Source organism: Odocoileus virginianus, chromosome 30, assembly GCF_023699985.2.
Source record: "Odocoileus virginianus isolate 20LAN1187 ecotype Illinois chromosome 30, Ovbor_1.2, whole genome shotgun sequence".
Taxonomy (NCBI): Eukaryota; Metazoa; Chordata; class Mammalia; order Artiodactyla; family Cervidae; genus Odocoileus; species Odocoileus virginianus.
Window position 1 is genome coordinate 39611377 of NC_069703.1, and position 27100 is coordinate 39638476.

At 46.8% G+C, this 27100-nt stretch overlaps 1 protein-coding gene and 1 non-coding gene across 4 annotated transcripts in view; both read right to left on the reverse strand.

Annotated features, from left to right (window-relative positions):
• The window catches only part of MECR (mitochondrial trans-2-enoyl-CoA reductase), a 38862-nt gene extending 17495 nt beyond the window's left edge, over positions 1–21367 (reverse strand). For 2 of the 3 annotated variants that reach the window (XM_020869239.2, XM_020869240.2), the window contains exons 1-3: positions 21155–21367; positions 5129–5226; positions 4567–4698 (exon numbers count right to left, since the gene is read on the reverse strand). In XM_020869239.2, coding sequence (XP_020724898.1) covers positions 4567–4698; positions 5129–5226; positions 21155–21330 — 406 coding nt within the window. In that variant the 5' untranslated portion in view covers positions 21331–21367. Of the gene's footprint in view, positions 1–4566; positions 4699–5128; positions 5227–13343; positions 13443–21154 lie in introns of those variants that run through there. The other variant, XM_020869243.2, reaches the window with a different exon arrangement.
• Positions 19795–19898, reverse strand: LOC139032297 (U6 spliceosomal RNA). Its single transcript, XR_011484832.1, has one exon. It is a non-coding gene; the product is annotated as a U6 spliceosomal RNA (small nuclear RNA).
• Positions 21368–27100: the final 5733 nt, after the last annotated feature.

The window sequence follows — 27100 nt, forward strand, 5'->3', positions numbered from 1 at the left end:
TATAGAGATGGGGAAACTGAGGCTCAAGGTCATTGTGATTTAAACAAGGTCTTGGGGGGGGGGTGGTAGTGTTGGTGAGGAAGGAGAGCCTGCATCTGACCCCCAGGCCAGTGCTTGCTAGGCCCCGAGGTGCCTCAGGTCTGAGTGTTTCCAACGGGCAAGTCAGTTTGGACATTCTCTGGCCCTGCCTCCCCTGGGTCTGGAGAAAAGGCTGACTACAGGCACAGCAACAGCTGAGCAGCTCAGAGCATGAGAAATGACCAAGATCTGGCCAGCTGAGGACTTCTCTGTTTAATGATGGCCACTGTACTCAACGGCAGTCTTTTCTAGAAGAAAGACTGTGTCTGTTCACTGCTGCATGCTACAGCCCCACACGCTACGGATGCTCACAACATGTTTACTGAATAAACCGGGTTAATTATCGTCTTGACAATGATAAAACCCTCATCCTCTCCGACTGGCACCTGGTTTAGAAGAATCACCTTGTTTCTGGGGGAGAAATCCCAGTTCTGGTTATGCCACCACCACACACGTGCAATTACCCACACACTCCTGGTCCGCGTCCTTTCTTCTCTCCCGTCTAATCACCAAGCCCTCTCACGCCGGCTTCTCTGTTCACCTGTCTCTCCAATCCCACAGCACTGCCTGTCCGGACCCTTATCATCTGAAGCTTGGATCGCTCAGCCACCTCCTCACTGGCTTCCTGCACCCCCCCCAACCCCGCACCTTCTGCCCTTTCAGAGCGTTCTCTGTAAGGTACACGTCTGATCAAATCGTTCCTCGCCTTCACCCTTCATCAGTGCCCCCCACCTCCACACAGCGACTGTGGGTGTGAGCTCTCTGTGACCAGGGCCCCATTGACGTGTCCAGCCTCCGCTTGCTTCTCTGCACCCCGCCGTGACCCAGCCGCAGAGTTGGTTGCAGTGCTGCCGGCGCTGTGCCTTCTCCCATCGCCACACCTCTGCCCCTGGCTGTGTTTCCGCTGCCTTTTTGCCCGAGAGGCTGGTTTTGTGGGAGGTAACTTTTTTGCAGCAGTGGGGGGGGGGGGGGTGTGTGTGTGTGTGGAGGATCAGGTGGTAATACGAGTGGTGGGAAAGTGGCAGATGAAGCTCCTGTTGTGCAGCCTGGTTCCTAACAGCCTCAGACTGGGACCGGGACCATGGCCCCGGGGGGTGGGGTGGGGTTGGGGACCCCTGTTCCAGACCCAGTTCAAGCCTCACTTCTCTGGGAAGCCTTTCCTGACGCTCCCCAAGACAGGGAGCTCTTGCCTTTGTGTTCATCCTGGGATGACAGCACTCATTACACTGCACTGTGCTAAGTGCCATCTTCCAACCCCCAGCCAAGGGCACGTGGAGGGCAGAGACTGTGTTTGACCCACGCTGGGGGCCCTTCACTCTGCCTGGGGTGGGGGGTGGGTGGCCCGAAGCACCAATCATAGCCGGTGAATCCTGGCGGCTCTCAACCTGCTTACCTGGCCATGCTCTTTCACTGCAGGGGGGATGGTGGGGGGGGGAAGGCGGGGTATAGGAGAGGGTGGGGCCATTCTTGGAATCATCCCTGATCTCAGAGAAGGAAAGAGCTTTGTAGACTCCTGGTACTATTTTTTTTTTCCTGCCTGGTACATTTTTGTTCTAGAACTGTTCCCTCCTAACCTCTGGGATTGACAACTACAAGGCCCCACTCTCTACACCACAGATGTTGGCAAGAGACTCAGCCAGGGCAACTGGGAGCGGCCCAAGCCCCACCCCCTGGTGATAGGTTCCTGGATGGGCAAAGACCCGGGCGGGGCTGGTCAGAGCCCTTCTGGGGATGGATGCGGTCGTACTGGACACATTGTGGGGGACACGCTATTCTGTTTGCTCTCAGGGTGATGCTCTCAGGCTGCCAGTGACTGTCCATTAAAGGTATGTATCAGAGTGGGTCTGAATCTTAGCTCCACCAACTAATGGCTGGGTGACCTTGGGCTAGTTGCTTAATCCTTTACGTTTACTGTTATCCCACCTGCAAAATGGGAATAATAACAATATCTACCTCACGCTCTGGGCATATGAATAAATATAGGTAAAGTGCTTATAACAGTGCGTGGTACAAAAGGAGTGGTCAATATTTGTTGCTATTTCTATATCACTGTGGGGACGGATCCCATTGGAGGGCTAATGAGAACAAGAAAGAGCTCTCACAGACTTGGGGTTTCTAGATCCAGCTGTGCCTGAAGCTTTCCATCTCTTGTACCTCCCTGTTCCACAAATCAATTAACTGCTTTTCTGGCAAAGCAAGCTTGAGTTGACTCTTTGCAAGTTATAACCTCAAGAGTCCTCAGGTTGAAGCAGAAAAAACAGAGGCGACCAGAGTCTAGGGGGCTCTCTTTGCAGTCTGCTGTTTGAGTTTGGACGAGGGCTTCTTCTTAGGCTTCAGTTCCTCATCTGTCCAATGGGGTGAACATCAGCCCTGCTTCCCTCTCAGGGCTGCTGCCAGGATCCATCTGTGTGATGTTTGTGCCTCAAAACCCATCAAGTGCTAAAAAGCACATCTCACCAAAGACTCCTTTCTAACACCATACACAAAAATAAACTCAAAATGGATTAAAGATCTAAACGTAAGACCAGAAACTATAAAACTCCTAGAGGAGAACATAGGCAAAACACTCTCCGACATAAATCACAGCAAGATCCTCTATGACCCACCTCCCAGAATATTGGAAATAAAAGCAAAAATAAACAAATGGGACCTAATTAAACTTAAAAGCTTTTGCACAACAAAGTAAACTATAAGCAAGGTGAAAAGACAGCCTTCAGAATGGGAGAAAATAATACCAAATGAAGCAACAGACAAAGGATTAATCTCAAAAATATACAAGCAACTCCTGTGGCTCAATTCCAGAAAAATAAATGACCCAATCAAAAAATGGGCCAAAGATCTAAACAGACATTCCTCCAAAGAAGACATACAGATGGCTAACAAACACATGAAAAGATGCTCAACATCACTCATTATCAGAGAAAAGCAAATCAAAACCTCAATGAGGTACCATTACACGCCAGTCAGAATGGCTGCTATCCAAAAGTCTACAAGCAATAAATGCTGGAGAGGGTGTGGAGAAAAGGGAACCCTCTTACACTGTTGGTGGGAATGCAAATTAGTACAGCCACTATGGAAAACAGTGTGGAGATTCCTTAAAAAACTGGAAATAGAACTGCCACATGACCCAGCAATCCCACTCCTGGGCATACACACCGAGGAAACCAGAACTGAAAGAGACATGTGCACCCCAATGTTCATCGCAGCACTGTTTATAATAGCCAGGACATGGAAGCAACTTAGATGCCCACCAGCAGACGAATGGGTAAGAAAGCTATGGTACATATACACAATAGAATATTACTCAGCCATTAAAAAGAATACATTGAATCAGTTCTAATGAGATGGATGAAACTGGAGCCCATTATACAAGAGTGAAGTAAGCCAGAAAGATAAAGACCAATATAGTATACTAACACATATATATATGGAATTTAGAAAGATGGTAATGATAACCCTATATGCAAGACAGAAAAAGAGACACAGATGCATAGAACAGACTTTTGGACTCTGTGGGAGAAGGCGAGGGTGGGATGATCTGAGAGAACAGCATTGAAACATGTATATTATCAAGTGTGAAATAGATCGCCAGCCCAGGTTGGATGCATGAGACAAATGCTCAGGGTTGGTGCTCTGGGAAGACCCAGAGGGATGGGGTGGGGAGGGAAGCAGGAGGGGGGATTGGGATGGGGAACACATGTAAATCCATGGCTGATTCATGTCAATGTATGGCAAAAACCACTACAATGTTGTAAAGTAATTAGCCTCCAACTAATAAAAATAAAGGAAAACAAACAAACAAAGGCTCCTCACCCTGTATCTCAGCAGGGCCTTCCCGGGCGGCCCCGCCCGCTCCCTGACAGTGAGTGCACCCCCCTCACTTTCTTCTGCAGTCCCCTCCCACGTGCACACCCTCTGCGGAGGCTACACCGAGTTTTCCTCCATTTCCAAGAGTCACCTTTATGTCTTTGCTCCATTGTGTTCTCCACATGCCACCATGTAGGGCTCATCTCCACCTACCAAAATTCATCCATCAGAGGTCCCTGCCAATGAAGCCTCCTCCTGAAGCCCTCGAGACTGTCTTTCTCACACACACAGTTGCCAGAGGTGCCCTCTGCTTGCCGCGAACCCGCAGCACTCCCTTTGTGGAGGTTGTTGATTTGGAGATTTCGTCAGTTAAGATGTGAACCTCCCGGAGGGCAGGGGCTGTCTTCTTTGAGTCCCTGTTGCACCCTACATTCCCGAGGGATGTAAGAGCTCCAGTCAACACGGGTGCACAGTGCTGAGAGCCGATGCCCTGTCTCCTGAGCGCAAGGAACAGAGATGCTGCTCTCCTGGCCCAGCTTCCATCCCCCTTGGGGGTGGGTGTATGGACTTAGGAGTAAATCCTGTGCTGCATTCTTACACTGAGGCGAGGAGGAAATGTGTACCATGTCAGTGAAACGGGATCTGAAACAACACGTGCTGGAGACACCTGGAGAAACTCACCCAAGCCAGGATTCGCTGGGATCACCCAGTCTCCTGGCTTCACCCCGGTCACACTGCTGCCCACGGCTATGACCTGCCCAACACCTTCGTTCCCTCCAACAGCAGGCAGCTGGGGAAGGAGGCCGTAGTTTCCTAAGGGAGAAGAGCACAGAGGGTCATCCATGAAGCTTGGGTGGGTTGGAGTCAGACGGACCTCAGCCCGATCTGACCAGCTGTGACTGACCAACCTCTCTGAGCCTGAGCTTCTTCATCTGTAAAAGGGGATATACTCCTCGCTTTCAAGGGTTATTATGAGATTAGATAGAGTAGGGATTGAGCCCAGCATACTGCCGGCACTTCACAATGGTTGGTTTGCTCCCCCACCGCAATTTCCTAACTCTTGAAAAGCCTCACATTGCAGGGGGGAGGCCAGAGGGGGCTCACACCGTGTGCAGACAGCCTCATCTGGAGAACAGCTGCCGCTAATCACAAGAATTTCACACCCACACCTGCGGAGGAACGAAAACGAGGTGGCGGCTAAGCAAAAAAGCCAATTAACATAAGCCACAGAAACCAAGGTTACCTTGGATCATATTTATGTCAGATGGATTGATAGGGGCCGCCAGCATCTTCACATGGACGTCTGATCCGCCCACAGCAGCCAGCTCCAGGTTCTTCAGTCTAAGCACAAAGCCAGAGAGATGTTCATGTCACCCAGGCTAGACAGGGAGTCTTTTGCTCAGATCATCTCCCCAAAGTAGGTCAGGCAGCAACATTTTTGAGCTGCCATTGTGTGCCCAGGGATGAGGGTTTTGTTAGGAGACAGGAGCTAGAAGGAATTTGCACAGGATACAGGTCAACTCTCATTAACTGCAAGTGGACCTTCCTGGTGACCTCTTGACCCCACCGCCCACTCCAGGGCAGAAAATGGTTAACATCCCTGTGGGCCTGGGTTAGCCCTGTGTTGTCCAAACTTCCTTGATTCACCTGGTATACTAGTATTCTGGATTCTCAGATCCCAGCTCTGACCCACTGAATCAGAATCTCCAGATAAGGGGCACCCCAAGGAAAAACCAGGAAACCCTTGCATGGCTCGCTTGTTCTCCAATTTTTCTTTTTGCTCCATCACACATAGGGAAGACATTTCCGTTAGCTGCAGCGTGGTGAGGGAGAAAGAGAGATGGCTCATGGAGGTGGGAAAGAACTCCCTGGGCGGCTGTAGCTCGCCCCCTGGAGAGACGTCCCTTCATGACGAGGATCCTGGTCTGTCAGAAAGGATGCTGGATGGACAGCGGCTGGTCTCAGTGTGAAACTCCACCTCAGACGGCTTTGCCACCAAGAGCACGTTTCTCCCATGCTCCAGGCTTCCATTTCTTTATTTGTAAAGTGGGGGTGAGGTCACCATCACCTTCACCTGCACTTGATCCCTTCCAAGGGCTCTTTCCATTTCAAGTCTGTATGCTAACTGCCTCTGCTCATAATGTCTACACCCTAGACATCACGGTCTGTATCCACTGGAATGTTGGTTAATGGGTAAAACCTGTCCAGTGGCAATGCCCACGTGCTACTTTTGTTTTTTTAATAAAAGGAGACCTTCCAACTGGAAAGGGCTGATCAGTGTATCATTAACAGACCAACAGAGCCTCGTGACTTTTAATTATTAGAGAATCCTTTTCTGTCTTTCTCTACACCTCTAAGACTTCTTGTTTGCAGTGCTTTTCTCTGCCCAAATATATTCGTTAAGTAATAATTCTCCTTATTTTTACTTACTGAAGGCACATGTAACAGCCAACCAGAGGTTCTTAGCATTAGGCAACAGTGTCACTTCACTAAGCTGATGTAATTCTACCCACTTCCTGCTGTAATCTGACCTTTTAATTATACCCGAGGTTCCGCTAAGGATAAAAGTGTGATTTCCAAGAAACGGCTTGTACTGGTAGTAATAAAGGTGACAGGTATTTATGAGGTGTTTATTATACACCAGGTCCTATGGTAAGGGCTTAACTTTTGTTTCTGGCAGAGTCAGGCTGGTATTCAGGATCTCTAGTTTCCCGACCAGGGATCTAACCTGTGCCCCTGAAGGGGAAGCAGGGCCACCAGGGAAGCCCCTGTGCTGAAGGGCTTAAATGCATAATCCAAGATTCCTGTGACAAAAGTATAAATATGCCCAATTTATCAAGCAGGAAATGAAGGCTCCTGGAAATGATGAAATTTACAGAGTAGGAGAATTGGCCGGGCTTCCCTCAGAGCTCAGTTGGTAAAGAATCCGCCTGTAATGCAGGAGACCCCGGTTTGATTCCTGGGTCTGGAAGATCCCCTGGAGAAGGGATAGGCTGCCCACTCCAGTATTCTTGGGCTTCCCTTGTGGCTCAGCTGGTAAAGAATCTTCCTGCAATGTGGGAGACCTGGGTTCGATCCTTGGGTCGGGAAGATCCCCTGCAGAAAGGAAAAGCTACTCACTCCAGTATTCTGGCCTGGCGAATTCCATGGACAGAGGAGCCTGGTGGGGTACAGTCCATGGGGTCACAAAGAGTCAGACACGACTGAGCACAGCACACACACAAGGGAGGATGCGCTTTACCACGACTGCTCAGTTCAGCCCTCAGTCACGTTGACTCTTTGCGACCCCATGGACTACAGCACGCCAGGTTTCCCTGTCCATCCCCAACTCCTGGAGCTTACTCAAACACGTCTATTGAATCGGTGATACCATCTACCCATCTCATTCTCTGTCATCCCCTTCTCCTCCCGCCTTCAATCTCTCCCAGCAACAGGGTCTTTTCAAATGAGTCAGTTCTTTGCATCAGGTGGCCAAAGTATTGGAGTTTCAGCTTCAGCATCAGTTCTTCTAATGAATATTCAGGACTCATTTCCTTTAGGATTGACTTATTGGATCTCCTTGCAGTCCAAGGGACTCTCAAGAGTCTTCTCCAAAAAAAAAAAAAAAAAGAGTCTTCTTCAATACCACAGTTCAAAAGCATCAGTTCTTCGGCACTCAGCTTTCTGTATAGTCCAACTCTCACATCCATACATGACTACTGGAAAAACCATAGCTTTGACTAGACGGACCTTTGTTGGCAAAGTAATGTCTCTGCTTTTTAATATGCCATCTAGGTTGGTCATAGCTTTTCTTCCAAGGAGTAAGCATTTTTTAATTTCATGGCTGTAGTCAGCATCTGCAGTGATTTTGGAGCCCAGAAAAATAAAGTCAGCCACTGTTTCCACTGTTTCCCCATCTATTTGCCATGAAGTGATGGGACCAGATGCCATGATCTTAGTTTTCTGAATGTTGAGCTTTAAGCCAACCTTTTCACTCTCCTCTTTCACTCTCATCAAGAGGCTTTTTAGTTCTTCTTCACTTTCTGCCATAAGGGTAGTGTCATCTGCGTATCTGAGGTTATTGATATTTCTCCCGGCAATCTTGATTCCAGCTTGTGTTTCATCCAGCCTAGCATTTCGCATGATGAATTCTGTATAGAAGTTAAATAAGCAGGGTGACAATATAGAGCCTTGATGTACTCCTTTCCTGACCTGGAACCAGTCTGTTGTTCCATGTCCAGTTCTACCTGTTGCTTCTTGACCTGCATACAGATTTCTCAGGAGGCAGGTCAGGTGGTCTGGTATTCTCATCTCTTTAAGAATTTTCCACAGTTTGTTGTGATCCACATAGTCAAAGGCTTTGGCGTAGTCAATAAAGCAGAAGTAGATGTTTTTCTGGAACTCTCTTGCTTTATTGATGATCCAACAATCATCCACGATGATCATCCACAATGGTCCACGATGATCCATGATCCATCATGGGTCGGCGGTGGCCTGCTGCAGGGTTGGGGGCACTGTGTGCAGCAGTGTGTGCATGGGACCTTTTGAAGGAGCTTGCCATTATCTTCATTACCTCCATCATAGTTTGGCCTCAGTTCGAACAACAGGGAGGGAACATAGCCCCGCTCATCAGAACAAGACCCAGTTTTACCCTCAGTCAGTCTCTCCAATCAGGAAGCTTCCATAAGCCTCTTATCTTTCTCCATCAGAGGACAGACAGAATGAAAACCACAGTCACAGAAAACTAATCAAACTCTTCACATGGACCACAGCCTTGTCTCACTCAATGAAACTATAAGCCATGCTGTGTAGGGCCACCCAAGACAGATGGGTCATGGTGGAGCATTCTGACAAAATGTGGTCCACTGGAGAAAGGAATGGCAAACCACTTCAGTATTCTTGCCTGGAGAACCCCATGAACAGTATGAAAAGGCAAAAAGTTAGGACACTGAAAGGTGAACTCCCCAGGTCAGTATGTGCCCAATATACTACTGGAGAACAGTGGAGAAATAACTCCAGAAAGAATGAAGAGATGGAGCCAAAGCAAAAACAACAACCAGTTGTGGATGTGATTGGTGATGGAAGTAAAGTCCAATGATGTAAAGAGCAATATTGCATAGGAACCTGGAATGTTAGGTCCATGAATCAAGGCAAATTGGAAGTGGGCAAACAAGAGATGGCAAGAGTTAACATCGACATTTTAGGAATCAGTGAACTAAAGTGGACTGGCATGGGTGAATTTAACTCAGATGACCATTATATCTACTACTGTGGACAAGAATACCTTAGAAGAAATGGAGTAGCCCTCATAGTCAACAAAAGAGCCTGAAATGCAGTACTTGGATGCAATCTCAAAAATGACAGAATCATCTCTGTTCGCTTCCAAGGCAAACCATTCAATATCACAGTAATCCAAGTCTATGCCCCAACCAGTAATGCTGAAGAAGTTGAAGCTGAATGGTTCTATGAAGACCTACAAGAGTGTCCAGAACTAGCACTCCAAAAAAGGTGTCCTTTTCATTATAAGGGACTCGAATGCAAAAGTAGGAAATCAAGAGATACCTGGAGTAACAGGTAAATTTGGCCTTGGAGTACAGAATGAAGCAGGGCAAAGGCTAACAGAGTTTTGCCAAAGAGAACACACGGGTCATAGCGAACACCCTCTTCCAACAACATGAGAGACGACTCTACACATGGATATCACCAGATGGTTATTACCATGACTGAAAAACCGCTGCAAACAATCAAAATAATGTACAAACACTCTCTACAGAAAATGGTTAACTAGGAAGAAGTTGATGACCAGGGCAGAGAAAAAAGAAAGGGCTTTCCCACCACCCCCCCCCCCCTTGTAGGTAAAGTATTAAGAAATGTATGTATTTATACATATCTGGAGGAGGGAGAGTCCTTGTAACAATAATAACTATTGTTCGAGTGCGCTCCAGCCAGGCGCTCAGCTAAGTGCTTTCCATGCGAGTTTTCATACTATTATTCTGATTGTATAGCCAAGGAACAAAGGCACCAAAGAGGTAGATAACTTTTTAAAGGCCCCCCGAAGTAGTAAGTGGCTGATTTGAATTGAACCTGGCAATGTGATACTAGAGAAGCCAGCTGGTGAAGGGCTGACCCCAGACCAGGCAGAGGAGGCTGTAAGAGGAGCACCAGTTTGGAGTGGTGGGCGTCCTCAGTCCTTGCCTGGGGAGATGAAGGGGGCCAGCCTCCCACCCCCAGGATAAGCAGGAAGGCCTTAGCCTGGAACCCACGCACAAGTCTGCATTCCAGAGAAAAATCCTGCCCAGAGCAAATGGATTGCGGCCTGGTTGCCCCTTTGTATTATCCACACTGCTCCTCTCTTGCATTGCGACATATAATCAGAGTTTTTCTGTAAGCTGACAGAGTCCGTGCACTCAAGCTACTTAAAGACATTTTTTTTTCTTCTACATTTTCTACATGTTCCTCCCTCAGCCCAGGATTCCTTTTTCCACAGCTTCTCTGTGAAGTGAGAAATTCAACTCACCCTTTAATACCTGGATGAAATTTTACTTCCTTTGACCCTCTTCTTAGACTCTGCAGCAATAAAAATCACTTACTCTGCTCTCTGTGCTCCCATTACATGGACAGTGTGACTGTCTATACCATTTAAGACCATCTTACACAAGTTCATTGCTTGCTACCTTATGAAGTTTTTTCAAACATTTTCTTTAACCTATCACAATAAGGCGTAAGTTCACATTCCTTTTCCAGCTTCTGGGGCTATACATCTTCCAGAGCTCAGGCTCATGTGTTATCTGCAACCCTCCCTGGGGGATGGGCAGCACTCCCAAAAGACGTCGTTTCTGCAGCAAAATATAGGAATATGCACATTAAGTGGATTGAATAGTGGCTATATAAAAATTTCACTTTAGATCAGCTTTTGCCTCCAAGAGTTATGAAAAAAAACCAGAACTGTTGATTTTCAGAACTTTCTGAATTTTGGAGTGCAGATATGAATTTGGATTCGAATCCAAGTCTTTTAGACTCAGTTCAGGGTTCTTTTTATTTATCACTGAGTTTTACAGTCAGAATATATGTTGTCTCCTTATTCGACTGTGAGCTTATGGAAGGCAGAGAACTTTTAGTCTTAACTCAGTGTTTAGCAGTGTCTGGGACCAAAATAGTGCTTGAGAATGCTTCTTAAAGAAGTAATCTCATTTTCCTCTTAAGTGAGAAAATGTAGTGTAAAGGTAATACACATTCAGAGAATCATGGGCAGAGCTCATAGCATAGGGACTTAGCTATTAAGGTGGTATTTACTCTCTTTAATCCTGGGCTGTTTAGAAAAATACTGGTGTAGGATGGGTACAAATAAAAATGGATATTATCCTTAAGGGAATTCAATCTAAGGAAAAATCCACGCCTCTTTTCCTCAGTGGAAAGTGCAGATCAAATCTGTACTAAGACTGTAATTCTTAAAAATCTAGATGACCATAGATAAGAATATAAGTAGATCTCATGAAGGCTGAGCACTGAAGAATTGATGCTTTCAAACTGTGGTGCTGGAGAAGACTTTTGAGAATCCCTTGGACAGCAAGGAGTTCAAACCAGTCAATCCTAAAGAAAATCAATCCTGAATATTCACTGAAGGACTGATGCTGAAGCTCCAATACTTGGGTGAAAAGCTGACTCACTGGAAAAGACCTGGATGCTGGGAAAGTCAGGGGGCAGGAGGAGAAGGGGGGCAGCAGAGGAAGAGAGGATCAGATGGCATCACTGACTCGACGGACGTGAGTCTGAACAAACTGGGAAATAGTGAAGGCCAGGGAAGCCTGGCGTGCTGCAGTCCATGGGGTCACAAAGAGTCAGACACTACTTAGCGACTGAACAACAACGACGTCTCAGTTCCTAAATGAAGGGTAGAACATGGATATGGAGTGAAAGAGGCAGTTCTGGGTGTGAACCCTACCTTGGTTATTGACTGGCTAGCTGAACCTCACAGTACTCATCTGTGGAATGGGAACACTCTAGAAGTCAGCTCACAGATGAGTTACAGACATAAAGCACTTGCTAGAGAACCTGATACACAGCAGAGGCCAAATAAACGGCAGCTGTCATCAGTTGAGGAAACATCCAAGGAAATCTTTGAAAAGCTGGCTATACCTCTGGAAAAATAATCGCCAAATCACTCAAAGGAAGAAGGCAACTTTTTGGAAAATTTGAGTAAATTTAATTCAACAAATATTTATTGACGGTCCTACTAAGTGCCAGGTACTGTGCCAAGGGCTTTAAAGATGAAAAAAAAAAAAAAAGTATCTCCTGCCCAAGAGCTTGATGGCGTGGGGACTTAACTTTTGAAAATACTGGGACTGGCTGGAGGGAGAGCAAAGCGTTAGCAGAGGGACTTTGGAAGGTGTGACCCCTTAGCTGGAACTTCAAGGATAAACAAAAGTTTACGGGGTGGACTGAAAGAAATATTTCCTGCCAGTAGGAATGGCAAATAATCTAACCTGACTGTGGGCCGGGCCCAGATGCAGTCTGGATTGGAGCTGTGGGAATGGAGAGAAGAATTTGATAACCTGGAATCCCCTTAATAAGAAGTGGCATTGATGTCACTTGATGACTGACTCCATGGAAGAGTGGCTGAGGATCTTTCATGGCTCCTAGACTTCTGGTTTGGGCAACAAAGAAGAGTGGCCAGGAGAGGGGAGGAAGGTGTTATGTCTGCAGCCTGAAGCAGGAGGCCAGCAGTGTGGTGTGGAGCAGAGGGTACTCTGTGCTGGATGCCCGGGGCTGGGAGTTAGCTGTGTGCACGTGGAATCTAGGGTAGTAGATAAACTTATTCTGGGTGATCTGGCTGGATAGTTAAACTATAATGTTAACAGCCTCTTGAGCTCCAGACACTGTGTTTATTAGCTTTATGTACAAGACAATGCTTAGTCCTCAAAATATCTGGACAGTGTTATCACCGCAATTTTCAGATGGGAATTGCAACTCAGAGAAGTTAGGTAACTTGCCCAAGGTTTAACAGTAAGTGGCAAGACTTGATCTTAAGCTTGACCCCAAAGCTCAGACTGTGCAATGCTAAGCTGGTACTCCCTACACTGTGGGTGTGGAATCTTTGTCCTGGGAGATACTATGAGGTATTCCTTGGGGCACAAAACTTTTGGGCAACGCTGCCTACTAAACTCCCTTTATAAGATTCAGACTGCACTTTAGAGTCATGAAGGCTCTGATAAGTCCTCCTGGGAAGAAAGCCATGTGGCTTTGCGTCCTCCTGTGTTCCAGGGTTAGCTTGGCCGGGATCTCTACCCTCACAGCACATAGGGGAACCAGCTGCCCCCAAATGGCAATTTAAAAAGCACTGCAACCCACTCCCAGTTCTCTTCTTTGTCTTGTGGGAGCCTAGCTGTGCAGGAGGGGCAGGCAAGGGGCAGGAGATGGAAAGTTGAAGCTGCAAACACAGGTGGCTGAGGGCGGGGATGGGCCTGACACAGGCTGCTCACCCAGGGGGCAGGCAGGGGTTGGGGGGAGCTGTGTTGGTCCAGCTGCCGCTCACCGGGGAGACCAGCCCCAGCCTGCTCCACGGAATGCCATCAATGCCAGACACTGCTGTTCCTGCAGACAGTTCTAACTGCGTCGTCAAGGACACCGCTCTGCCGAGACAGGAAGGAACACCGGGCTGGGTCTGAATTCCAGGAGGTGAACCTTGAGTGTAATGATAGCAATTTCTTCCTTGTTTTTCATCTTTAAGCTCACCAAAGGAATGGGTAGCTGTGTTATGGAGTGCAAGCGAGGCACCCAAACACAGCCTGGCTGGATCTCAAGTCACTTTCCCAAGACTGTTCAGTGCCTTCCCCTGTGAGCGTGATGGCGCCACGCAACTAGGAGGGCTGCCTCTGCCTTCACTCAACAGATCCCAGACGGGATAAGGTCACAATGGCTCCTTTGAGGCCAAGGCTGTACACCTGTGATGCCATATGAACTACAAGGGAGACAAAAGCAGGCAGAAGAAAGAGCCTTTTGAGGCGGGGAAAAGAGGCCAGTACTCTGGGGAATGGCTCGGTTATACTGGCTGTGTTGGATGGGCACCAGCCAGCTCTGCTAAGATATCTTTTCCGCCTTCTGCATTTAATTAGCCACCATTTGTCCTTATCCTGCATCTTCCACTCCATCGCCTCAAAGTGCTCTTTGCGGGAAGAGCTGTCCTGGGTCAGGGAGACTTTCTCCTCTGCTTGTCACAGAGAGCCAAGATGTGCCCTCCATCACAGGGCACTGTGTGAAGGTGACTGATGTCTTCTGCGGCTCTCCTGGGTCTGTCTGCAATCCCCACAGTCACACGCATGCTGCCTTCTGTGATTTAGTGAAGTGTTAGGCGTGTTGGGTACACTGTTGTGGGATCTGATTTTACCATTAATAAGCAGGGCACCACTGGGCCACCGTGGAGGAATGAAGTTCTCCAGCTTGCCCCCCAGCAGGAGACGCCGGTGGTTGCAGCTGGTGGGGTTTGGATGGAGTCCTGGGCTCTCAGGGAAGGCGCCTTTCAGGGGGCAAAGCTCACTGTGTTCCGTGGGTGCGGGCACTCCCGCCTGCCTCCCTGTGCCTCTTCTGGTGTCCCTACCTCAGTCCTCTGGCCCTCCCACCGTTCAGGACTTTTCTTCTGAAGCACAATCACTTTGAATGGAAGGGGATCAGAGACTGAGGGCAGCTTCTGCAAGTTTCTACTCAGGACTGGCAAAGAAATCCTCTCTCTATCCTCTCAAACTCCTTCTTTCCCTCCACTAAGATTACCAGAAAGCTTGCAGGCCTCCTATATTCTACACCTGCTAATATCAGGAAACCTGCTTGAAAGGAGCTGCAGGTCTGCTGCTTAGTTTGCTGAGGGCTAATATCAGTAACCTCAGATACGGAGATGACACCAACCCTTACAGCAGAATGTGAAGAGGAACTCAAGATCCTCTTGATGAAGGTGAAAGAGGAGAGTGAAAAAGATGGCTTAAGGATCAACATTCCAAAATCTAAGATCACGGCATCTGGTCCCATCACTTCATGGCAAACAGATGGGGAAACAGTGAGAGACTTTATTTTCTTGGGCTCCAAGATTATTGTGGACACTGACGGCAGCCATGCAATTAAAAGATGCTTGCTCCTTGGAAGAAAAGCTATGACCAACCTAGACAGTGTATTAAAAAGCAGAGATATTACTGACAAAGGTCCGTCTAGTCAAAGCTATGGTTTTTCCAGTAGTCATGTATGGATGTGAGAGCTGGATCATAAAGAAGGTTGAGTGCCCAAGAATTGATGCTTTTGAGCTATGGCACTGGAAAAGACTCTTGAGAGTCCCTCGGACAGCAAGGAGACCAAGCCAGTCAATGCTAAAGGAAATCAACCCTGAATATTCATTGGAAGGACTGATGCTGAAGCTGAAGCTCCGATACTTTGACCACCTGATGCGAAGAGCCGACTCATTGGAAAAGACCCTGATGCTGGGAAAGGTTGAAGGCAGGAGGAGAGGATGACAGAGGATGAGATGGTTGGATGGCATCACTGACTCAATGGGCATGAGTTTGAGCAAGCTCCAGGAGATGGTGAAGGACAGCGAAGCCTGGCGTGCTGGAGTCCATGGGGTCGCCAAGAGTCGGATATAACTGAGCGACTGAAGAAGAACAATTCTCTGTGCTGCCTCAGAGACGGAGACGGGGCCACAGCAGGGTGCAGCCTGCAGCTCTTTTGTCTCTTTGCTGGGTATGATGACGACGCAGCCCCTGCCTATTGGGCTGCTGACTTTTGGGGCAAAGGGGCCCCTTGGTGAAATCTTGTACCCAGGACCCCTTATTTCAAGCCATGCCCTTGCTCCTGGGACGGGTGCCGGAGCAAATCCTGGTGAGCAGGCCATCTGCTTCAGTTTCTGAGACTCGTCAGAACTGGACAATTGTTGAATCAGAAGACTCAAGCCGCATAATCACTTCCATGGTTGCAGGATTACGTTGAGAAGGATGCGAGGCCTTGTCTTGTTTTGGCAGAAAAAAGTGTTGTTTGGGAAGAATGAGGCAAACAGGAGTGTAGGTTTTGAGGTACACAGAAAAGGGAGCTATGAAGCTTTGTCACTGGCTTTGTCACAGAAGACAAGGGCGGGGGGATGGCACGCACGCCTATTTTCTTCTTTTTGGTCACATGGCACGGCATGTGGGGTCTTAGATCCCTGATCAGGGATCAAATCCACACTCCCTGCAGTAGAAGCTTAGTCTTAACCACTGGACTGCCAGGGAAGTCCCACGAATGCCCATGTTTACTACAGCTGACCTTGGTCAATCCCCTTTATCAATAAATAACTGAAAAAAAAGAAAAAGGAATAGCACAGGGAACTATATTCAATATCCTGTAGTAAACCACAATGGAAAAGAATATGAAAAAAGATATGTATTTATGTGTGTGTGTATATATATATATATATAAAACTGAATTACTTTGCTGTATACCAGAAACTAACATAACATTTTAAATCAACTATACTTCAATTAAAGAAACCAACCCCCTCACTACCTCGCAAAAGACAAAAACAAAACAAGAACAAAACTGAAAAGAATGGAGACTGGCATGACAGCCTCACTCAAACAGTGAGTGGCGGGGTTGGGACTAGAAGCCGGGCCAGTGCTCTCGAGAGTGGTCCTGGATGACACACTATGAGCCACAGATTAGCCTCGTGTTATCTCTGCTCTTGCTTCTCTAAAATGAAAACCCTTCCCACCATTCAGGCTGGGAGAGGCCTGGACCACACCGGAGCTGCTAGGAGAGGCCAGACAAGAGGAACTTGGCGCTCCCTGGGCTGCATCTAGGGACAGTTCCTGGGCGGTGAGCCGCCACCTTTGACCCTCAGAGGCAAGAGTGAGGAGGCGGGGGTAGAAGGACTGGGCCCCAAACCCGGCTGGACGCAAGGTAACGTAAAGTGCGTCACAGGAAACCAAATCCAGCTGCAGTCTGAATCCTGTGACCAAGGCTCCTCCCTTCTGAGCCTCTTTCCGCACATCCTCCCTCAAGGACCACAGACTGAGCGCACTCAAGGCGGGTCATCAGTCAGACATGCCACATTTTCTCTTTCCTCTGGGCTTCTGCCCATGCAGGCTCTTCTATTTTCACTCCTTATATACGGCCCCCAGATTTTCTGGGGGACTCAACTGAGACCTTGCGTCTCCAGAGCAAGCACTCTGACAGGGCCGGGTGCTCCTCTCCTGTATGTCCATAGATTCCATCACAGCACTTACCCCGGACCATCTCCTGGACTGGAGTGTGAGCTCCTGGAGGGCAAAGTCCCCGGATTATTCACCTCAGTACCCAGCACTTAGTAGGCCCTCAAAGAACAAATGCTGGCTCACACAGTAGGCGCACAATGAGTTCTGTCCCCTCCTCCTTCACTCATGACCACAGTGCAGAGCTCCAGGACACCAACCAACAAGCAAACAAATCCAAGATCTTTCAACAGGGTGCCAAATGAGAATGCTAACTTTTTTTTCAAAGTACTGTAATTCTGGTTTAAAAACCAAGTCACTTGCATACAGCTTCAGTTTTAAACATTGACATCAGCTGTAAAAAGAAGAAATCTCCCGAGAGTAAACAGTGCCCCAGAGTGAGAACTCACTACCTACACAGCCTGGGTCCCCACCACCTGCTCCCCCTAATTCCATCTGGCTAAGACAGAATGGGTATTTGTCCAAAGGCTTCACAGCTTTACTTCATTCTGTGCTAGCAGCAGGCAGGTGAGAAAGCCATGATGACTACGATGCTGTTTTATGAAAGCTTCAGGATCCTGAAAAGGGGATGAGACAGAGGATAGCATTCCTACCATCTTCCCCGGGGGACGAGGCGGGGGGGGGGGGGCTGCCCTTCTAATGAAGAGCAGAGACTTGGGGTCCCCTGAATGACCAATAATTTCACCGTCTCTTCTGATCTTATTTCCAACTTTATACTCCATCTCATGCTCAAAAAACATTTGAGATGACGGTCATTGTTTCTTCAGGTCTATGTCTATATCGTGGGCTGTTAGTAAAGTGACATCCTAGTTGTGTGATCTTGGGCAAGTGACTTTGAAATGTCTTGAGCCTCAGTTTTCTTACCTGTAAAATGGTGATAGCAATGACCAAAACTGGGTTACTGTGATTTAAAAAATCCATAACGTATGTGGGGAACTTAGCCCAGTTCCTGCCACTTAGCAGCTACACAGTAAATGAGAGCTGTCATTACCGCAAGATCTAGAGAATGGCAAGTTCTAAAAGGAGACTTGCAGGAACAAGAGGAAAGTGCACACTGGAGTTTCTGGGGATTATCTGATAGAGAATCCAGAACTCTGCACAAGGGGTGATGGTCACGGGGACCTCTGAAATTTCTGGAATGTTTGTAATTCTCCCATGTTTGTAATTTTCTCCCACAGTCTTATTTCATTTAGATCAGCAGTTCAATTCTTTACATGAAAAAGACCCAAGTGCTTATTTAGGGGATTTATCTGGGGGTAAAAGAAAGAAACTTACTAAGAGACTAAAGGAAAAGGCCTTAGCAGAGAACAGTTAGAATGTTTGGGAGCAAGAGGAATAAAGAGAGGGACATTCAGAATGCTGACAGGAGAACAGGAGGTCCCTAGAGGCCTCATTCTGAGGAGTTCTGCCCCTGACACAGATCTGAGCAAACTCTTCCTTGTTCCGTCCCTGATGTTCCCAGAATTCCGCCCACAGTGTAAGCATTACATGTCACATCAGGTCGGGGAACACTCTGCTGGGACTCTGCTCAGACACCGTGACCCCACTCGGTGTAACCTGACACATCCAGTCACTGGGATGTTTAAAGGACACCTGATTCTGTGACAGTGTGGTTACCCTAAACCACCTAAGACATGACAACAAAGAGGAGAATCCCAGTCTCTGGCCTCAGTCCATGCTTAGGTAGCCTGAATCTGGGTCAGAAGGGAAGGCTGTCCTTTAGAGGCAGAGAGAATTACTGCCTGCCTCAGTCTGTACCTATAGGGCAATGGTTTTCAACCCTGGCTGGGGCATCAGAGTCACTTGCAGAGCTTTAAAAACTCAGATGATGGAGACTCCCCTGGTGGTCCAGTGGTTGAAAATCCGCCTGGCAATACAGGGGATGTGGGTTTGATCCCTGGTCAGAGAACTAAGATCCTACATGCCACAGAGCAACTAAGCCCAGGCACTGCCAACTACTGAACCCGCACGTTCCACAGCCCGTGTGGCACGACCAGAGAGTCAGTATGCTGAAGTGAAAGATCTCGCAATGACACAATGAAGATGCCATGTGCCACAACTAAGACTGAACACAGCCAGGTAAATAATACAATGCTTCGTGGAAGGACCATGCTTTGAACTTCTGGGAAATGATCAGGGTTCCACACAAGGAGATAAGAGAAGCTCTTTTTCCTAAGTGGTATCTGCAACCAGATCAGTCTGTTCTATAATAGCTTCCCTGGCTCTCCAAGGGGTGGGAATCTATCAGGAGGCAGCTGCGCTTGGCTGCCTAACCTTCCCATACCTTTCTCAGGGTCCCTGAACATCGGAGACACCTGCCTCATCATCACAGAACTCAATAAAAGGTACACTTATTACAGAAACTAGATTCAGATTCAACTAACATTTCTGGAGCTCCTTTTCTGTGGCAGGCCCTGCAGCAGACACATAAAAATTGCAAGCCTGTGAGAGAGGCACTACCTCGTTCTCACTAGGGGTGCATTCCTGGAAAAAGAATGTTCATCAGAGCTTTACCCACTCATTACAGCAGTCCTCAGTGGATGTGTTCCCAACATGGTGATTTATCACCTATGATCAACATACAAATGGGTTTACTGACTGATGTATCTTCTCAAAATTCCAATTGCTCTAATCGAGTGCATGACCATGCACTGATATCTGAGGCTTATCCCCTTCAGCTGTCAAAACATCTAGCTTGTATTTTTTAAGTAAAAATATGGAACACTTCACAAATTTGTGTGTCACCCTTGCACAGGGACCATGGCAATCTCTCTATCATTTCAACTTTAATATCTGAGCTGCTGAAGCCAGCACTCTAGCCTGAATTTGAATCATGAAAATAATTCCTGTTTGTCTGTCATTTGGAAAGCAAACAAACCATTTGCTGGGAATCAAAGAGTTTTAAACAAGGGACTGCGAGGGAGTAGGCAGGTCCTTTTTGGTGAAGAGCATTCCTTTTATGGGAGCTGATTAGCACTATGAGCTATAACTACATTGTCTCCATTTTAAATGTGATGAAACTGAAGCTCAGAGAATCTCAGTAACTTGTTAAACACACACAGCTAGGACAGGGAGGGCAAGGACTTGACCCCAGGTCTTCTGATTTCCAGATCCATGCTTTTACCCTCGTACCACTAGTGGACCTCACTAGGTCTTCTGCACGGCTATAAGCACTTATGTGCAGATGTATAATTGCTGAAAATTCACATACTGTTTTTTTCAGCCAAATGCGAAAATCATGGATTAAGATCCAATAGAATTTTAGGATATAATCACAAAAGTAACAAGGGCTCAGAGGGGCTGAGTGATTTGTCCAAGATCAAACAGCTACTAAGAGGCAGAGCCTGTATTTGACCTTAGGTCTGTATGGCTCCAAAACAGGAGGTCTTTTTGACTAGCTAAAGGCACACACACAGTGTACTGGAGAGGAAATCACACGAGACAGGACTCAGAAGCCAAGAATTCCTGTCTCTGTTCCAATTTTTTTAGCTAAATCACTTTGGACAAGTCCCTTGCCTTCTGCAAACTGGAAGCAATGATCTCTGATCCACTTCACTATGAGAAGTGAAGATCCAAATGGACAAAAAATATTCTGAAAATTCCTTCCATAAAACAATAGAGCATAGGAATTCACGTAGGCCAGTCACACAGCTGTGGGTTCAAAAATTCCGACTCTGCCACTTAATGGCTTGTGTGATCTTGGACAAGTGATTTTACTTCTGCTGTCTCCATTTTCTCATCTGCAAAATGTGGCTAAATCAAGTACCTACACCAAAGGGTTGTTGTGACGATTAAATGACAGCATCCATTTATATACGGATTGGCCCACATAGAGTACAGGATGACTGAACATCAGCCACCATCACCAAAACTGTGCCTGCCAGGTTTTCAATTTCCTCAAGCACGGACTTTCTGAGCTACCACACCTGGGCAACAGTTTCCTATTACTCTCTGCCTTCGTCCTCTGGCCTTGACCCTCCTTCCCTTTCCAGTATCCCTTCCCCACAGCCCATTTTAATACCCCCCTGGCAACCCCAGTCCCCTTCCCCCATTTCGGCGCCGTGTCTTACTCGACGACTTTGGCTGGGTCCCCGTGGTGCCCATAGACCAGCGCCCGGACCCGGGAAGCCTCGGCAGAGGCAGAGAAGGAGGCGGCTGCAGGCCGCCGCCGGCTGGACTCTGGAAGCAGCCTCTGCCCCAGCTGGGCCGGGGCTCGAGCCCTGCAGAGAGCCCCGCAGACCCACATGTTCCCTCCAGTCAACTCAGAGCTAGACGCTGCGAGATACGTCATCTTTCAGCGACCGCTCGCCAGCGCCCGGCACCGCCTCCCGCGTGACCACGCCCCCTCTCCCCTTTTTAAAGGGCTGTCGCGGTCCTCCGCAGCTGGCGCTGGCGCTAGGTGAAACTCCCTGGGAAACCCGGAGTGGTCGGCGGAGGGAATTAGGGGAGTCTCGGAGACTCTGAGCCTTCCAGGGTTGAACTCCTAACAGTGAACATTAGAAATTGGCTTAAAGCTGGGACTGTGGTCTGAGATTGTTGTTTGATTCAGGAGAAGATTTTCCCCTTTCCTGGCCTCAGTTTCCCCTCCCCACTATTACATCGCTCACTGTGTTCAAATGAGGCGTTATTTCATTCAATCCCCACTGTCTTCTAACTAGCCTCGGATGGCAAACCTTACTTCACTACACTACTTACATCTACACTAAGAGTGGATGTAAGTAAATGTGGAGGTATGAGTACTGGGTTTGGAGTTAGAAGATTTAGGTTCAAATCCTAGACTTGCCGCTTGTTAGCTTGGCCCTCGGGCAAGTGACTGAAACTGTGAGACAGTTTTCTCATTCCTTGTTGTTGTTATTCAGTCATTCAGTCCTGTCCAACTTTTCGCGACCCCGTGAACCGCAGCACACCAGGCTTCCCCGTCCTTCACTTATCTGCTGGAATCTGCTCAAACTCCTGTCCATTGAGTCAATGATGCCATCCAATAATCTCATCCTCTTGTTGTCCCCTTCTCCTCCTGCCCTCACTCTTTCCCAGCATCAGGATCTTTTCCAATGAGTCAGTTCTTCGAATCAGGTGGCCAAAGTATTTCAGCTTCAGCTTCAGCTTCAGCATCAGTCCTTCCAATGAATATTCAGGGTTGATTTCCTTTAGGATTGACTGGTTTGATCTCCCTGCTGTCCAAGGGACTCTAAAAAGTCTTCTCCAGCACCACAGTTAGAAAACATTAGTTCTTCAGTGCTCAGCCTTCTTTATGGTCCAACTCTCACATCTGTACATGACTACTTGAAAAACCATAGCTTTGACTAAACAGAGCTTTGAGGAAGTGTTGTGTAAACAGGTGTAACCCAGGAAAGATGCTTATCACATTATTTGTGGAAGGAAGACACAAGCATAACTAAAACCTTAGTTGAATATTAGGGCATTACAGAGGGCACTTCTGGAGGCTGAGGGAGAGAGGTGTTTTGGGACCGAGGTGGGGGTGGGGGCTCTTGGAGGAGGTGATGTTGGAGACAGTCCTGTGACTCAAAATCTTCAATATTCATGAAAACCACCTGAGGTCCCATCTCAGACCTGAATTAGAATCTTGGGGAGGGATCCAGGAAACTACATTTTTTAGGTTTATTTTTTAATTTTTAACTTAATTTTCATAGAATTTCAGATCTGTAAAATAATCACATTCTCTCTATACCTTCATCTAGATCCCCCAGAAATTAACATCATGTATAACATGTATAACAAAATGATTAAAATAAAGAAATTAACAAGTCTGCACAACCACCAAATCTTATTCACATTTTAATCAGTTATCCCTTGAATATAATTTTTCTTGTTCAGGACCCAATTCATGATCGCATGTTACATTTAGTTGCCTTAATTCTTTAGGAATCTACATATCCTTTTTTTTTTCTTTCTTTTGAATCTACATTTCTTACAAACTCTCAAGAATTTTCTGATGCAGGTGGCCTGGGGAACAAACTTGAGAAACACTGAACCAGGACTTAAAAGGATAAGGAAGAATTCCTTTCATTGGGTTTTATTGACCTCAAAATTGCCAATTTAGAGCCTTTCCTATGAGGAGGAAAAGAAAGTGTCAGGTCAAAGGCCGAACATGCTGCATTCTGGCAAACCTGGCTTTGAGTCCTGGCTCTGCCACTGTTTGGCCATTTGATTTTGGACAAGTCCCCTGGTCTCTCTGTGTCTCCATTTCCTTATCCTTAAAATGAAGGAAATAATCTGATTCAAGATGATTGTGAGCTACTATTTATGTGAACTACTTAACACAATGTTTGGCATGAAAGCATTTGCTAACTGTTATCAGGGGTTATTGTAAAGATTAAATGAGAAATATCATCTGTAAAACACCCAGACTGGCTTACAGTACATGCTCAAAAGTGTTTGTACTTTAAACAAAGTTATTTATTTATTTACTTATTTTTGGCTGCATAGGATCTCTTTTGCTGTGCTCAGGCTTTCTCCAGTTGTGGTGAGCAGGGGTTATTCTTTATTGCAGTGCTTGGGCTTCCCGTTGTGGTGGCTTCTTTTATTTTTGTGGAGCACAGGCTCTAGGTGCGTGGGCCTCAGTAGATGCGGTTCGTGTGCTAAACTGTTGTGTTACACAGGCTTGGTTGCTTTACCACATGAGGAATCTTCCTGGGCCAGGGATTGAACCCTTGTCCCCTGCATTGGCAGGTGGATTCTTAACCACTGGACTTAGATTATTAACCACTAGACTACCAGAGAAGCCCCTACTTATTTTTATTATTAGAGAACATAGCGGGAGGAGGACTTGGTCCCACAGTACACACACACACACACACACACACACACACACACACGCACACACACACACCCAGTCTTGCCTATCTTCTGTTTTCACAGTGACCCACAGTTCTATTTCTGTTGGAAGACTCCCTAGGTGACATTGAGCTGTTGATTTTATCTTCTTTATGAAACTGGTTCCTCTGAATTCCCTGAGCAGCTCATCCAGGAAGCCTGGAGAGTCACCCAGACTCACTCAGCCGGTCTTCCTCTTTGGGGGCTGGACGTGGTCTCCTGTCCATCATGATAGCCCTCATTTTTGGCCCAGGACATCAGCTCTTGTTTGAACTATGTCAACAATCTTCTTCCTAATTGAAATCCTCTCCCTTCTCTCTCCATTTCCTTCTTTCTCGGGCCTCCAGAATTGCTTTCTTTTTTTAAGAGAAAGACCAGATTTTGTTGTTCCCTTGCTTAAAATCCTTCCATGATTCCTCAATACTCAGGGAGAACCAGAAGCTACAGTTCTTTGTATTATAAAACTGTGAACTATTGATATATTAAACTTAAACTTGTAAACAAAACTATAGTTCTATGCTAATTTTATCATTCTCTCACACTACTGACATGTTCTAAAATCTTCAAAAAAACAGATGGAGGAAAAACACCTTAAAATAACAACAAAAAATTTCTACTCATTGTAATTAATCTACCTTCTTGCGAGTTAGAAAAACATGACTGGGACTTCCCTGGTGGTCCAGTGGCTAAGACTCTGCACTCCCAATGCAGGGGGCCTGGGTTCAATCTCTGGTCAGGGAATTTTAAGTTCCCACATGCCACAGTTAAGAATTTGAGTGCTGCAACTAAAAGATCCCCCATGATAAACAAATAAATAAATATTAGGAAAAAAGATAAAAACGTGACTGTGGTTTTAATTCATGTGTAGCATCCCTCAGCTTGACTTGAGGAACATTTGGGCTTCTTCAGGGGCACCATTTGAGAACCACTGATTGAGGGGACCAGATCCAATTGTCCTGGTCTTACATTCGAGACCCTTTGTCCCTCGACTCCCACACTGTCTTTATTTTCTGCTGTTGGACCATGCAGAGACTACGATGCAACCATACCTGACACCAAGCTTTCCCAGTACTTCCATGTCTTGTGCCCTTATTCAGGCTGTTCCTTCTGCCTGAAGTGCTCTTCCCTGCATTGCCTATCTAGGAAACTCCAGGTTCAGGTATCACTTCTTTGATGTTGTTTCCCAAACCCCCCCAGGCTGAGTCAATTCTGGTGCCTTTGTGTTTTCTTTGGGCTGGTGTTATGACCTTTAGGACATGGTCTTTTATTTATTTATGTGCCCATTTCCCCCTCCAGGCAAGAGTAGGGCCACGTTTAGTGTATCTCCATGACACCAGCACCCAATATGGGGCCTGGCACAGGTTAGGTATCATGAATATTCCATGAGTTGAAAGTAATTGAATTTCCTCATGGCCTGAGCCTGTCGGTGGTAGCATCTCCTTTTCCCTAGATTTGGGCTTGTCACTTCAGGTCAAGACTTTCAGTGTCCCTTCCTTCTTCTCTCAAGGATTAGAGAAGCCTGTGGTCTTTTTCAAGTGGAGCAGAATGTTCTCTTTTTATCTGTCCATCTGTTACTTGTGTCCTTTTCTCCTTCCACTCAGTCTCTGCCCATAGTCTTCCTCTGCACAAAGTGGGCTGTGGAATCAGTCTGACCTAGGTCTGAGCTCTGGATCCACCACTATTAGCTGTGTGACCTTGGGCAAGTGTCTTATGCTTTCTGAGACACCCAAAAAGCTTTTCTGCTTTTCTCGGTTTCCACATCCCCCCAAAATGGGATTAGCGGTAAACTCCTGCCATGGGGCTTCTGCAACTGTCCTCTGCGGCAGCACCCCTGGTTGCTTCTTCTTTTTCATCAGATTTTTCTCCTTGAGTTTCCTTTTCTGGATGGTCCTTTCTGTCTCTTCTCTGTGTGTTTGCTGTTGGTCTCTCCCGGGAAAATGTAAGCTTCATGAAGGCAAGAACCGTGTCTGCATGCGTTCATCCATTCAATATTTCTTGAGTGCTGACTATAGGCCAGACACCAAGCAGTGGGATGTAAGACAGAGTCCGTGGCCTTAGGGAGCTCGTGTTCCAAAGCTGCAGACAGACGATGAATATGCCGTAAGAGTAGGCGCCTCCATTTAAAACGGCAAGAATCCCCTTTCCCCTGCCGTTTCTCTCCATTTCTTTCTTTGATTTATGATGGCTGTGCTGGGTCTTCATTGATGCACGTGTGCTTTCTCTAGCTGCAGTGAGCGGGGGCTTACTCTTCAATGCGGCGCGCCGGCTTCTGATTGCAGAGGCTTCTCCTGTTGAGAGCACAGGCCCGACGTGCTTGGTCACAGTACTTGCAGCTCGCACTCTCAGCAATTGTGGTGCACAGGCTTAGTTGCTCCTTGGCATGTGGGATCTTCCTGGACTAGGGAATGAACCCATGTCTCTTGTATTGGCAGATGGATTCTTTTTTTTTTTTTTTTTTAATTTTTATTAGTTGGAGGCTAATTACTTTAAGGAAACCAGATCAGAAAGAGACACATGCACCCCAATGTTCATCGCAGCACTGTTTATAATAGCCAGGACATGGAAGCAACCCAGATGCCCATCAGCAGACGAATGGATGAGGAAGCTGTGGTACATATACACCATGGAATATTACTCAGCCATTAAAAAGAATTCATTTGAATCAGTTCTGATGAGATGGATGAAACTGGAGCCCATTATACAGGGCAGATGGATTCTTAATCACTGGACCACCAGGGAGGTCCCATCTCCCCCATTTCTCCAGTATACTACTGTCTCACACACCAGAGAATTTGCTTTTTTTTTTTTTTTGGTTGTTTATTGTCCTTGTCTTTGCATTGGAATATAAGCTCCATGAGGGTAGGGATTTTTATCTGTCTTATATCTTCACTTGGCTTAGAGTAACTGTTGGACAGATAAATTGGTATCTAGTGTTTGCTGATTTGCTCCATACGGAGACAGGCCTCAGCTTCTATTCAATTCAAACCAGAAGTCTTTGATTCAAGTGTCAGAGCTGCTGCATACTACAGGTAATCTCGGAAAAGTCACTTTCTCTCTCTGTACCTTAATTTTCTCAACTGTGTCATGGGAAAAATAGTGGTAAAGATTAAATGAGTCCATACAGGTGAAACACATAGAAGGTACCTGGTCTTACGTAGAAATGGACAACTAGTTTGTAGTCA